General features: G+C 33.1%; 1 protein-coding gene across 1 annotated transcript; it reads right to left on the bottom strand.

Moving 5' to 3' along the window:
• Window positions 1-2,911: 2,911 nt before the first annotated feature.
• On the bottom strand, window positions 2,912-4,955 carry LOC107475169 (chlorophyll a-b binding protein CP29.2, chloroplastic). Its single transcript, XM_016094790.3, has 2 exons — window positions 4,358-4,955; window positions 2,912-3,417 (listed from the first exon to the last, which is right to left on the bottom strand). The coding sequence occupies exons 1-2, from the start codon at window positions 4,859-4,861 to the stop codon at window positions 3,052-3,054; spliced, it is 870 nt and encodes a 289-aa protein (XP_015950276.1). The 5' UTR covers window positions 4,862-4,955; the 3' UTR covers window positions 2,912-3,051.
• Between the last annotated feature and the right edge of the window lie 9,503 nt (window positions 4,956-14,458).

Genomic DNA, 14,458 nt, shown 5'->3' on the forward strand with positions numbered 1-14,458 from the left:
CAAAAGTATATAATTATCATTATAAAAAGTAATAATAACGATAAATATATAATTAATAATCAAAAATAAAAATTAAATAAGATATATAATAATTATTATATTATTGTCACTAAAAATTTGCTACTAAAATTGATTTTTGTTGCCGTAATTTGAGTATAAATAGGCCTTTTGAATTATTTTGATATAATTAATAACATTATATATCTCATTTTCTATATATTTTTCCTACTGTATTCTATTATGCTGGTTGTTATATTTCACTATAGAACCATCGTTTGTTTGGGCTTTGTGGTCTATTCAAACTGTCTAGAAAACATTAGAGAAGAAAGATTGAAGAGTAGCAGCAAATCTACTTTATTTACTGTTTTACTCTTTTATTTTATTAAGTTTAGTTTATTTTAGTTTTAAGTTATTTTTTCGATTAAATTCTTAAAGTGGTTTCTTAAATTAATGGCTTATATAGTTTGTCTTTTAAATTTAAAATTTATTATATTGATTCTCGAAATTTAGTTCTTACTACTAATTGATCCTTAGACTCTTACTAGTATTTAGTCTGCAAACGAAGTGTTAAGGTGACTCTAACTTATCACGCTAAACACAGGACTAAACGACATTATTTCGTTTTAGTGTTTAAATAAGACAAAAACGAGAAGATAAAGAAAAATTTATATGATGTACAAATTATTTTATCTTTTTTTATTCTTCAAAACGATTTTATTTTTACATGTTTAAACGTCAAAACGAAACGACATCATTTAGCTTGTATCTAGCATGACATGTTAGAGTTAACTTAACATTCTATTAGTTAATTCAATGTCAAAAATGATAAAGAGATTGGACCAATATAGTATCTAAACTGGATTTCGAATATCAGTATAAAATTTTTTGAATATAATAAATTAAAATAGTTGAAGTCGTGAATCTCGAAACCACTGTATGGATTTAATTTGTTTTAACTCAATGCTTCTATAAAATAAGTTCATCCTTAAACAAAGATGTATGTATGTATAACAACCATGAAAGCAAAAATGGATTAAGGAATAATAAGATGATAATATCATACCTGAATAAAGATGGAATAGCATAGCGGATCCCGCTAGGGAGACAATGGATTTTTAATACCATGTTATGATACCACTCATCCCAAAAACTTCAACTGATTGGAAAATGTAACACTAATAATTATATCTCTAATACTCCATAAATCTCCATTGTACACATTGTATAAATATTTCATTGGCTCCTCATATTTTTTCATAGTAATAATATAACGATGAGTAAAACAAAACAGAAGAACAGAGTTAAGTTAAGTAAGGCATAGTAGGTAGGTTCGAGTACTAACTTTAATGCAAAACGCCGTAGTCCATTTTGCGTTCTTCAGAGATGCTCATGATGTTTGAGCCTATCAATTGGGTATGCTTGGTGTGCAAGTATGAGTTCGATCTTTAACAATAGTTGGGAGGCAAGTTTAGGAGGTGGATTATTATTATTATTATTATTTTTTTGGACTTGAGGAGGTGGATTAAATGTATCAAAATACTAAGAGCACAATATATATATAAAACACAACTGAGGGGTTTTGTTTCTCTTGTTTTCCTCTGACTTCACTCAAGTCTTAGTGGAAACAAGTAATATAATAATGTTATATCTTCTATTATATATATTGCTTGAAATATATGATACTATACATAGATTCCACAAAGGATACATTATTGGTAATTTTAATGTTTGTCTAAAAATAAAAACTGGACGGGTGTGCCTTATATCTTCATTCATTTTATTTGGTCTTATACGTACGCTTAGGGTCACAAGGTCATTAACCATAATTTACATAAAAATGATGTATGTTGAAATGGTGCATCCGAAATTCAAATGAATTCTCCAGTATAATTTTACTAAGTCTATCTTTGACAACATGTAGCGCTCTCAGCTTGCTCTATCTACTACTACTGCTTCAATGCAAGTCTTAATTTCACGACTCGGTTTCTCAGTGTTTGGCCTTCCAACGGTAAGGCGCCCAACTTACACTAGGGAATGTCCTTAACTTGTGAGAAGTGCCTAGCCTTTTTAACAAAGGTTCCTTACCCAAGAGGCTTTGTGAGATGCCTTATTTATGAGATCTTGGAAGGTGCCTTACTTAGGAGGTGCCCAATCTCTTAGTGGAGGTGGCTTGCCTAAGAGGCATTGCAAGATGAAAGATTCTATACATCATTGTTTATAGTTTGCTATACTTGTAATTATAATATTTTGAATTAGTCTGGGAGATTCCAATAAAAAAATCATTGTTAACATTAATCTAAAATATATTTGATTTGGACCCCATCAGCTAGTATAGGCATTGCTAACTTAATTAACGTATAAGTCATCCATTAAATATGTTATTGGACATATTAGAGAAAAGGTTACCTTTTATACAGAAAGTACCTAATTAAGTTGATGGATTTAAGGTTAGGTGGTGAAGACGAACACCTGCGTTGACGGTGGGCCCTATTCGACGTGTGGATGATGGACCCTATTCGACATCTAAGTTAGAAGAGTTAGAGACATGTGAAAATTAGGGTTGAATGTGTCAAACCAAGAGAACTGCAAGGCTTCTTAATTACCTTATATATCTTCATTACAAACTTCCAATGCTTCTGCCAATCAGCCAATGTGCACAGCTTAACGAAAATCTTTGTTTAACATTGCATTATTCCTAATTTATTCTCCGCTGAGAACTAATCTCTTCTACTTCCGGAATTTTCTTCTCACGGTCTCTATCATACTTTCTACCAGTTACCATAACATTTAATCATTTATGAATATCTCAACTTTATCTTTCATATTTTGCTGAACTCTTTTGCCCTTATTTTGTGCTTAATTAAACTTATGTATATAATAAGATCATACTAACATCTAAGAGAAACATAGCTTAGCCCTCCAATTCTCACTCACCGTTTCCCCAAGCACTAATATAGCTAAGTAAAATGTTTACAACCCAAAGTCATAATACGAGTTTTACAAATACACAATATTATATTAATGACCATGAGGATGATGATTTACAAAGGCTCAAGAAGAGGAAGAGAAGGCGTCAATGATGGTAGTGTGGAGTGGGTCACTCAAATGAGTAGCCCAATTGTTAAGTGGGCCTTTCCCAGTTACAGCAGCCTGGACAGCAAAGCCCAAAAAGGCAACCATAGCAAGGCGAGCATGTTTGATCTCAGCCAATTGAAGTGTGGCCTTCTTCTCTGGGTCTTCAGCAAGGCCCAATGGGTCAAAGAACTTACCACCTGGGTAAAGCCTCTTCTCTGGGTCAAGCTCTGCATTCCTCTGGAACTCTATGTATCCAATCACTAGAACTTCAATCCAAATCAATGTGGTCAGCGAGAATGGAAGTGGTTGACCTAGGTATTGTGACCCTTCTATTAGCTCCACCTGAAAGTCAAGCAACTCCGATTAATTTGTAATTAAAGAAAAAAAAAAAAAGGAGAGAGAAAAGGATTCAAAATTGTAATTTAAATAATTGTTTAGAACACACGTGAAAAAGTTACTTCCATGTATTATGAACTAGATACCATGTTTCTTTATTATTTTCTTCCTTACCTTAGATCTAGTTTTAGATGTAAGTATCTAAATTTATTGATTAGTCATCTTGTAATACCATAGGACATGATCAATTCAATTTGAATTCCAAATTTCCAATATTTAATTTATAAAGTATTAGTTCTTAAAATAAATAAAAGGCTTCGCCATTGTATATGTCTTAGGTTAAATTTCAAATTAACTATTCTTTTTCATTAAATATTGTTACAAAAGATAATCATTAACAATTTTCAAATAAAATATAAAATTAAAATTAAAAAAATAAACATGTATGCTACACTAGCATAATAAAAAGTTTATATCATAAAAAGTTAAACACATTTACATGTATGAAAAACATCTCATATAATCTAAATAATGACCTAACAAGTCCATTTCACAAGGATATATGAATACAGAGTACAAATACATATTATATAACTGAGAGTACAAATACATGTATAATTATTGATTTCAATTATATATATATATATTACCATCTGTGTCTTAAAGATATAGATTAAATATACTATAAAAAATATATTTTCACTATAAATAATATTAAAACTTTTTTGATAGTATATTTAACAGGAATAACAGATTAGCAAAATTTATATATATATTCAAAAAGTAAATAATTAATATAAACATACCTTGCCAGCATCCTGCCTATAAAAAATATATTTTCACTATAAATAATATTAAAACTTTTTTGATAGTATATTTAACAGGAATAACAGATTAGCAAAATTTATATATATATTCAAAAAGTAAATAATTAATATAAACATACCTTGCCAGCATCCTGCCATGTAATACCGGTGAGCCATTCTACTGTGAGAGCACCAAGAGTGGCCAACATAGCCCATCTTCCATGTATGAGCTCACACTCTCTGAACCTCTGTAGTCCAAAAACCTCACTGTACGGTTGAAATGGCGTTGCCTTCACGTCTGCCACTTCTGTCCTCGTCCCAATCACGTCACCTGCAACGTTCTTTGCTAAGTTCTGATCAAGTGAGTCCAAGTCAAATTGGAGGTACTCTGCTGGCTTTCCTAGGCCAAACGGATCGAACCCATAATCACCTACGAGACTACCATCTAGATATTCTGGTGCCTTTGCACCAGGGTACCAGAGCGGCCTATCTGAAGTGGGTTGTCTAGAACCTTTTTTGGCCGGGCTACTTTTCTTAGATCCAAAGCCAAATCGGGCTTGTACTCTACCTGAATTGGCATATAACTCTGGTAAACGTGTTCCAATAAAGGAAGATGCAACAGTTGTCATTGCAATTGAAGACATGGTTATATGTTTATGCAAGCTTGTTGTTATGAGAAGCGTTGGACCTGGAACTAGGGACAGAGTGTGTTCTGAAGGGAGGAATGAAGTGTATCTTCTACAGAGAGATTTTGGAGTTGTATTTGATGGAGAAAGTGATCTAGGATAATCTAGGAGTGGAAATTAGTGACGGTTAGATTTTGAAGGATATCCATCTGACGGTAGAGATAAGGTTGAAGCTTATCTGCATGCTTATCTGGTGGTAATATATGGGGGCCACAGTGAGACCTGTTTGCTGCTTAAGGATGGTGATTGTTCCTGTAGTATAACTTGTGGTTTTGGTTGGCTTAATTTTCAGATTTCCAACCAAAAAATCTTATCTCTATTTATCTACTAATATAATTTAATATTTGGAATTTAATTTTAGAACAGTATACAATACAGTTTTAAAATAAAAAAAATTATATAAAATCTTATTGATTTATTCTCACATGCAAAAAAATATTTGATTTAATTATTTAATATTTCAAAAATTATGTATATTGTAATTTTGATTAAATAAAAATGAAACATTTTTATTCAATAAAATTATTTTAGGGTCAAGTATTTTTTATGATTGATTAAAAAAAATAGAAATATCATTATTTTAACTTAATCTAAGACTCCAAATAAATTAGGGTTTAGTGGGAGTACGTACTCCATATTATATACAATTTTAAAGATAAAAAATGAGTGAGCGGAAGAGAGATCTTGCGGGAAAAAATGAGGATCATATTTTGGGGAGAAAGTATAGGGAGCCAATGACCTAAGCGAACAATGAAGGTTTAGAAAGTATTAGAGATATGATTATTAGTGTTACATTGTCTTATTAGGTTACGTTTTTGGGATGAATGGTTTCAAGACATGGTATTAGAGTTTCAGATCCGGAAGGTCAAGAGTTTGAACCTTTGTGAACCTAAAATTAGCTTTTTAAACCAAAGATTTAGCCCATTGTACACATTGTACGTTTAGGCCATTAGCTCCCTAGCACTACTCTATTTTAAAACTTTGTTAGGAAATAACATTGCAGTAGTTTTTGGGAACTAAGGAGTTCTCTTGCTATCGAGTGTAATATTTACCCAAGAAGTTAAGAATTGTTTAGCAGAACCTTATAAGAATGCTACAGTGATTAAGGTGTTAGGTAAACATTATAGTTACACTAGATTGTCTCATAAACTCTGAACGGTATGGCGGATTAAGTGAGGTTTTGATCTGTTGGATGTGGGGTTTGACTATTTTCTTGTGAAGTTTGATGTCGCTGAGGAGTAAGAAAAGGTTCTCTTAGGAAGTCCATGTATGATCGAGGGAAATTATGTGGCAGTGAAGTCTTTGGATCAAGAATTCGGATCAAGTAAAAACTGTTTTAGAACAACTTTAGTGTGGATTAGAATTTCTGGATTACCAATTTGGTGCTATAAAAAAGATGCAATGCTCCGTGCTGCGGTTGTAGTTGACATCCCCGTCAAGGTTGATTTGGCAACAAAATTAGTTGAAAGAGGACGATATGCTTGTGCTGTGATCAGATAGATTTAGGATTGTCAGTAACTACAAAGATTCTTCTTGAAGGTATTAAATATGAGGTTGAATATGAAAGTCTTCACCTTATTTGTATTTGTGGCTCATATCTCAAGTTTGGTCATGATATGAAGGTGTGAAAGACTGATAGCAACGCGGGAGGAAGAACTAATGCCAAGGTGGTCAGCAATGTAGCAAAGCAGCCAGAAAGTTCAAATTCAAAAAATTCGGTGCATGTGAAAACGGCAAGTTTTCATTTTGCCAAGAATCTTAGAGGTGAGATCGTAATTGTTGCTGTCCCGAATTTGGTGGAGAGTGATTTGCATGTTGTTCATGTAGACCATACACAACATGAAGATTTGGAAGGTTGGACTCAAGTGATTAGAAAAGAAAAGTATAAAATGGGTCAAAAGCCTTCTCCTAGCACCCATCAGATCCAACTAAAAGCAAAAAGACTCCTAATAAGACTACCAATACTTGGACAAGGCCTAATCATCGACGTAAAACACATGCTATTAGATCCAAAGTAAAATTAAGCAAGGGTATCAATATTAAAAACTGGTTAGTGTGGCTTCTTCGGGGACCCGTCATAATGTACATCAACAGCAGCAAGGTAAGACAACAAATAGCACTGTGCGGAAGCGTCCTCACTTAAACTCTTTGCAGAATTCACCGACAGACAAGGATGGAGCATTGGCAGTGGGTGTGGCACAAGTTTCGATGGAAAAAATTACGTTGCAATTTGAGAGTCCGTTAAAGGCGGGATCGTCGAAAACAGGGACATCATGTTGAGTATCGGATTTGTTATTGGAGCTCCCTTTTTGTTGTTTTTTATGGATAGTTTCAATATCATAGCCTGAAATGTGAAGGGTGCATCTAACAAATTAGCCCGTGTATATTGCAAAATTTTGGTGAGAATATATAAATCATCTTTCTTCTTTTTCTTTAGGACTTATACTGTGTTTAATAATTTGAAGAATTTTTGGGATAAGTTAGATTTTCATTGTGTTGGTGTTGAGAAAGCAGTAGGACATAAGGATGGCATTTGATTTCCCTCTTCTATTGCTAATGCTTCTTGTGTGGTTACTGACCAAACTGACCAATGTATCACAATAAAAGTGAGTGTGAGTAACTTAATTTGAATTAGCCACTTAAGCTGACGTGATTTTATGGTAGAAAGTAAAAAGACTAATAAATAGTTATATTTAGAAGAAAGACTGTGATTTGAGAAACAGAGATTGTAAAAAAAAATTGAGAGACAGAAGCTGAATTAAGTGATTTGGTATAAAATATATTGAATAGAGTTATATCTCAATAATATATTTTGTTTAAGATAAATATGAAAATTGAGGAATAAATTTAGAATTTCGAAAGTTAAATGAGAATATTTTTAAAAAAAAATATTATAAAAGTTTCAGTAGTCTTTGTCCCAAAAGATTTCAATTTTTTCTTTTTTATGTTTCTACTTTTTAAAAATATTGGAAGGACAAAAAATTTCGTCTCCAAATTAAAATTTTAATTCTAATCTTTAATTACTAAACACAATACTTCGTTTCAGTTTTCAATCTCAATTCTAATTCTAAAAAACAAACCCAGCCTAATAGATCATCTATAAATAATAAGAAGGTAACAAAAGCTTATCCAAATTAATATTAAAGCTTAAGAAAATCAATACACATGTTGTTGATTCTGTAACATAGATCGAATCAACTAATTCAACTCATGATCTACTTATTAAACTAATAATCCAATCAGGAACGGATGTAAGGAACGGATGCAAAGGGGTGAGTAATAACCTCTGCCCCAAATTTTAAAGAACTATATCTATATATAAGATTTGTGTTTAAAGAAATAAAAAATATTACATAATTTAGTAGTCTTATATGTATTATTTTTTATTATGTAATAATGAATTTATGTCTCAATTATTTAGCTTATTAATATTTTTCACTTAACTAATTTAATTTCATATACCCAATAATCTTTGTACTTTTTAAATTAGATTTTGTATACTCGTCTCTATATCTATTTTTAAAAAATTTTGTTTGTTCTTTTAATATTAACATATTTAATATTTATATTATTATATAGAATATTAATAATGACTTACAAAATTATGTTCTAATAAACACATTGTGTACTATATTTTTTTTTGGCTAATTTTTTTTCTAAATTTACATTCTTAAAAAAATTTACTTTATTTTTTCATCTTAACTTATTTAATTTCATCTATCATTTTATTTTAATATTTGTATCTTATATTTTATAAGGATATTATACCTTTCAAATAATTAATAATTTATGATTTGTTTTCAAATTTTTTTAAGTAATTAAAAAATATAAAATATAATTAAAAAATTATCTAAAATTTGACTCTTCTATATTAAAATTTTTAGATTTGTTCTTGAGTCCAATGTTGTATTAATCCGACGAGCTGAGTTAGGTTCATAACTATGGTCCATTCTTTATTTATCACTTTTGGTGAATCATGGTTAGTTTTGAGTAATAAAAAAATTACAGGAGATCACTATTAGGCTAATTTTTTTGGTTATTGACTTATTGTAAAATCTTTTTTTTACGAACATATTATAAAAATTTGGTGTAATGATCAATATGGGATTGGATGAATTTAGAATAAATCATGAGTGACGATTTGAGCAAGTTACAAAAGAAATACATAAAGTTGTGACTACTGATTTAAAAAAATAACAAAATTTTTCATTATAAGAAAATGAGGGCCACAATTTGCTTGGAATATCTGACAAATAAAATTGGTAATATTGATTTCATTTTTCAGAATTTGAACATTTTTTAATTTGTAAATGGTAGTAACGATTTATGCATTTTCTCTCTATATAAAGAGTTTGTGAATGTAATCTCCTGCAAATGTCCATATTTTTTCCTATTGCTTCTACTATTTTATTCCTCTTCTTGCTTCTCTTTTCTTGGTTCTCTCTATGTGGTTATTTATTTTTGTTATTCATCTCAGTTGAATATTTTATTTCTTTTTATTATTATAATATTTAAATTATTTGTTTTATCTATTAAAAAATAATTTTGATTTTCTTAATAAAAAATAATAGTAATATTAATTTAAAAATTTATCATAATGATAAAATTTTATCAGAAATAGCTGAAGGTGTGACAAGTATTTTATATAGATAACCTATATTAGTATTCAGTGGGTTTGTCAAGTCTACAAGAGATGTTTTCAATCTACTATAAAACTCAATCACAAGTGTGTGTCCTTGGGTTGTATGTGGAGTTCGAACATTTACCTAATACTGTCGAAGAACCTGGTCTGGGTTTTGATTGGCGAAGTTATAAAAGTGAAAGCGAAGGGGAATATGAAGGCAATTACAATTTCATTGATCCCAATGCAGATAAGGAACAAGCGGACTGCACCGTTGAGTCAGATATGGAGGACGTGGCTAATGCACTAGCAAGTGAGCATCCATTCAGAGAGCCATCTTTCATACGTGTTTTGGATCTCGATGTGATGAATGAACCAGAGTTTTTAGAGTATGCGAATGCAGGTGTGTAGTTGTGACATTATATTTTAATTAGTAAGTTAAATGTTAAATTTATGGATTAAGATTTGCACTGTGTAAATATGTTTTACGGTGTTATTGCAGATCCACCTATGGTCGGAGATGGTGAATTTGTCATTAAAATGCAATTTATTTCTAAAGAGACTATGATAAAGGCAGTAAAATGTGTGCAATATGGGCCAGCTGTGATTGGATTATCCGGGTAATAATGATGCGAAGAAAAAATTATTGGGAGATTAGACGATACAACGGTAGCCATACCTGTACTAGAACTACTATTTCTCAGGACCATTCAAAGTTGGACTCAAACATGATTGCAGAAGCGATTAGGCAATTGGTAGAGGCTGACCTATCTATAAAGGTGCGATCTGTGATCGCAGATGTCCAATCAAAGTTCAACTATACGATTAGCTACCGGAAGGCATGGTTGGCTAAGTAGAAGGTAGTGGAAAAAATTTTTGGTAGTTGGGAAGCCTTTTATGAAGCATTGCCCATATGGTTTGAAGTAATGGTTAAGAAAGAGCCATCAACAGCTGTCGAGTATGAAACATTATCTTGTTACTGATGCGTGAGCATCTTATACCCATTTTCTGCTTATTTTCTAGTTAAATTTAGTTAGAATTTAGTAAGTTTAATTATATTTTAGTGTTAAAATCCTTCTTGGATGCTACGTTGAGTTGTTTTGGTATTTTAATTATTTCAAGCGAAATTCGGATCCATTTTGCAGAGTTTTGTGCAAAAAAAGAAGGAAGACAGTGGATGTTGTTAACCCTAACTCTTTGCACTCTAACGAGCATAACTTAAGCTACAGAGGTCCAATTGATGCGGTTCAGTGGTGTTGGAAAGCTAACTTTCAGAGCTTTTCAATGATATATAATAGTTCATACTTTTTTTCTGGAATCACTGCCTTGAAGGGCGCTAAACGCCGAGCCTGGCGTTTAGCGCCTAGGATGGCAAAACCAGTGCCTAAGCCACTGCCAATTCCGACATTGAACGCCAGAAGTGCGGGTCAACCTCACCCAAGGGAGCATCTTTAGTGGGATTTAGCTTTTAATTGTTATCTTATCTTTTATTTTTGTTATTTTTATTTACAAACAAAATCTTTTAGATTTAGAATTTAATATTTTATTTTAGTTTCAAATTAAATTAGGTTAGTATAAAAGGGAAAAGATTCACCCTTCAGTGATCTTCTCTCTTCCGCACTTTCACACTTTTCAGAACCCTTGTTTTCTTTGTAAATCATGAGTCACTAAACCTCCTTGGTTAAGGTTAGGAGCTTTGTTTATTTCTATGGATTAAGACTATTATTTTTCTATTTTAATTAATGTATTGGTTCAGTTTCAAGGATTACTTTCGTTCTTCATTTTATTAATTTGGGTGGAACGAGAGTATGACTCTTATTCTAGATGTGTTCTTGTGACCCTTGGGAGAGGTCTCTCACCTGAACACAGCTTGAAAGTAAATTCCTCCTAAATTGCTAATTACTTGAACTAATCTGGATACGTGACATACAATCTGTTTAGCTTTGAGTAATTAAAACCCACAAAACCAAACGTTTCTATTCGCCTGACTAAGCCAATCAGTTGACCATGGTTGCTCAGTTCCTTAGTCCTCGTGGGATTGACCCTCATTTACCTGAGGTATTACTTGGACGACTTGGAGCACTTGCCGGTTCAGTTGTGGGTATTCTAAATCCCGCAACAGTTACCGTGAGGATGGGTTGGCTTAAGATGTCAGTGTTCTAAATCGAGTTTTCTGGAGCTTCTACGCATGCATTAGAGCATTCAGACATGCAAGCCGATTGTAGAAGTAGATACCACACACTTGTGTGAAAACTATAAAGGAGCATTGTTGGTTGCAGTTTCACAAGATAGCAACAACAATATTGTGCCTATTGCCTTTACCGTTGTCGAGGGTGAGACGTCAGATGCATGGTTCTTTTTTCTTTGCCATTTGCGAACACATGTAGTAACAAGGGATGGAGTGGGCCTTATCCCTGATCGATACAACTCTATTAGCTTAGTCGTTGCTCGTTGTAACGGAGCATGGGAGCCTCCAAAGACGATACACATATTTTACATTAGGCACATAGCTTCCAACCTTTAAGGAAGTTCAGGGCACTGTTCATGAAAAAGCTCTTAGTGAATATAGGTAATCAACTGTAGTGTTCTATTTAATATTATATGGATCACATGAATCACTTTCTAGATGAGCTAATTAATGTGTGTTTATGGTAAATCTTTTTTCACATGTTATTCTAAGACAAAGAATGAATATGAAATGCGATACCAGCAGTTGCGTGCTCGGTGTGAGACTTACACTCGGTGGCTGGATCGAATTCCTCACCAGCAGTATGCCTTGGCGTATGATGGTGGACATCGATGGGATCATATGATAACAAACTTAGTCAAGTGTATCAATGGAGTGTTGAAGGGGGCACACAATCTTCCTATTACAACACTTGTAAAGGCGACTTTTTACAGATTGAATGAGCTATTCATAAAGAAGAGAGATGAAGCTGAGTCTCGCGTTAGAGCCGAACACTTATTCTCCGAGGCAGTTACTGAAAAGATTTAGGCAAATTTGATCACAAATGGAAACATTATGGTGAGTTGGTTTAATTGACAAAATGAGGTATTTGAGGTGCGAGAGATGCCCAATGGGGTTGAGTATGCAGTCGACCTACGTCGTAGACACTGTGATTGTGGTGAATTTCAAGTAGATCATTTTCAAGTCGTCATGTCTTTGCCTATTGTGAAAACTAACGTCTTGAATGGCAAGTATATGTAAACGAGATGTATCGGATGGATGAGATTCGAAAGGCATATAGAGTGAGGTTTAGGCCGTTGGGCAATCCAACAACATGGCCTGTGTATGGAGGACCAAGTATGATACCTAATCCAAATCTTAAGAGAATCACTAAAGGCCATCCCAAACAAACTCGTTTCTTGAATGAGATAGACACACGATCAATACGAGGTCCACGATGTTGTAGGCTCTGTGAAGGCGAGGGTCATAGCCGTACTAAATGCCTCCATGGTGCCAGACCGAGTTCACGTGACTAAGTAACACCATAATAGTGTATTATGTGAGACACTTAGTTTGTAATTTATAGAAACAATTGGAGATTATTTTTATTAATGATCGTTATTATCTAAAGTGTCTACTGTTTCTATTCAACTTAATTTGGCATAGAATGGGAAAAAAGAATAAATATCTAAGGCAACATATAATAATTATCAGTTGAACATAGTTATTACTTAGTACAAAGATAAGACTTTTTTCTAAAGTCTTACAATTTGTAGTCAAATTAGCATTCATACTTGGTAAATTTTTTCTTAACAATATTCACTACTTATTTATTTATTTATCAAACATAATCTTCTTAATTGCTGATGGGATATATCTATTTTGGCTTCGATGAGGTGGAGCTATGATGAGCGGATAATTTATACGCTTTTTGGTATTATTTTTAGTATGTTTTTAGTATGTTCTAGTTAGTTTTTAGTATATTTTTATTAGTTTTTAGTTAAAATTCACTTTTCTGGACTTTACTATGAGTTTGTGTGTTTTTTTGTTATTTCAGGTATTTTCTGGCAGAAATTGAGGGACTTGAGCAAAAATCTGATTCAGAGACTGAAAAGGACTGCAGATGCTGTTGGATTCTGACCTCCCTGCACTCAAAGCGGATTTTCTGGAGCTACAGAAGCCCAATTGGCGCGCTCTCAACGGCGTTGGAAATTAGGCATACTGGGCTTTCCAGAAATGTAAAATAGTCCATACTTTGCTCGAGATTTGATGGCCCAAACCGGCGTTCCAAATCAGCTCAAAACTGCCCGGCGTTAAACGCCGGAACTGGCTCAAGAATGGGAGTTAAACGCCCAAACTGGCACAAAAGCTGGCGTTTAACTCCAAGAGAAGTCTCTACACGAAAATGCTTCAATGCTCAGTCCAAGCACACACCAAGTGGGCCCGGAAGTGGATTTTTCTGTCATTTACTCATTTCTGTAAACCTTAGGCTACTAGTTCTTTATAAATAGGACCTTTTACTATTGTATTTTCATCTTTGGATCTTTGGACCATTTTTAGATCTTTTGATCATCTTTGGACGTCTAGTTCTTAGATCATTGGGAGGCTGGCCTCTCGGCCATGCCTAGACCTTGTTCTTATGTATTTTCAACGGTGGAGTTTCTACACACCATAGATTAAGGTGTGAAGCTCTACTGTACCTCGAGTATTAATGCAATTACTATTGTTCTTCTATTCAATTCAGCTTGTTCTTGTTTTAAGATATCACTTGTTCTTCAACTTGATGAATGTGATGATCCGTGACACTCATCATCATTCTCACCTATGAACGTGTGACTGTCAATCACCTCCGTTCTACCTTAGATTGGGTGGATATCTCTTGGATCCCTTAATCGGAATCTTCGTGGTATAAGCTAGAATTGATGACTGCATTCAAGAGAATCCGGAAGGTCTAAACCTTGTCTGTGGTATTCTGAGTAGGATTCAA

This window comes from Arachis duranensis, chromosome 2 (genome assembly GCF_000817695.3).
Source record: "Arachis duranensis cultivar V14167 chromosome 2, aradu.V14167.gnm2.J7QH, whole genome shotgun sequence".
In the NCBI taxonomy this organism is placed as follows: Eukaryota; Viridiplantae; Streptophyta; class Magnoliopsida; order Fabales; family Fabaceae; genus Arachis; species Arachis duranensis.

Coding starts and splice junctions, on each gene's coding strand:
- LOC107475169 (XM_016094790.3), bottom strand. CDS start 4,861: ATGTCTTCAATTGCAATGACAACTGTTGCATCTTCCTTTATTGGAACA. Junction 3,418..4,357: donor CATGGCAGGATGCTGGCAAG/GTATGTTTATAT, acceptor CTTGACTTTCAG/GTGGAGCTAATAGAAGGGTC.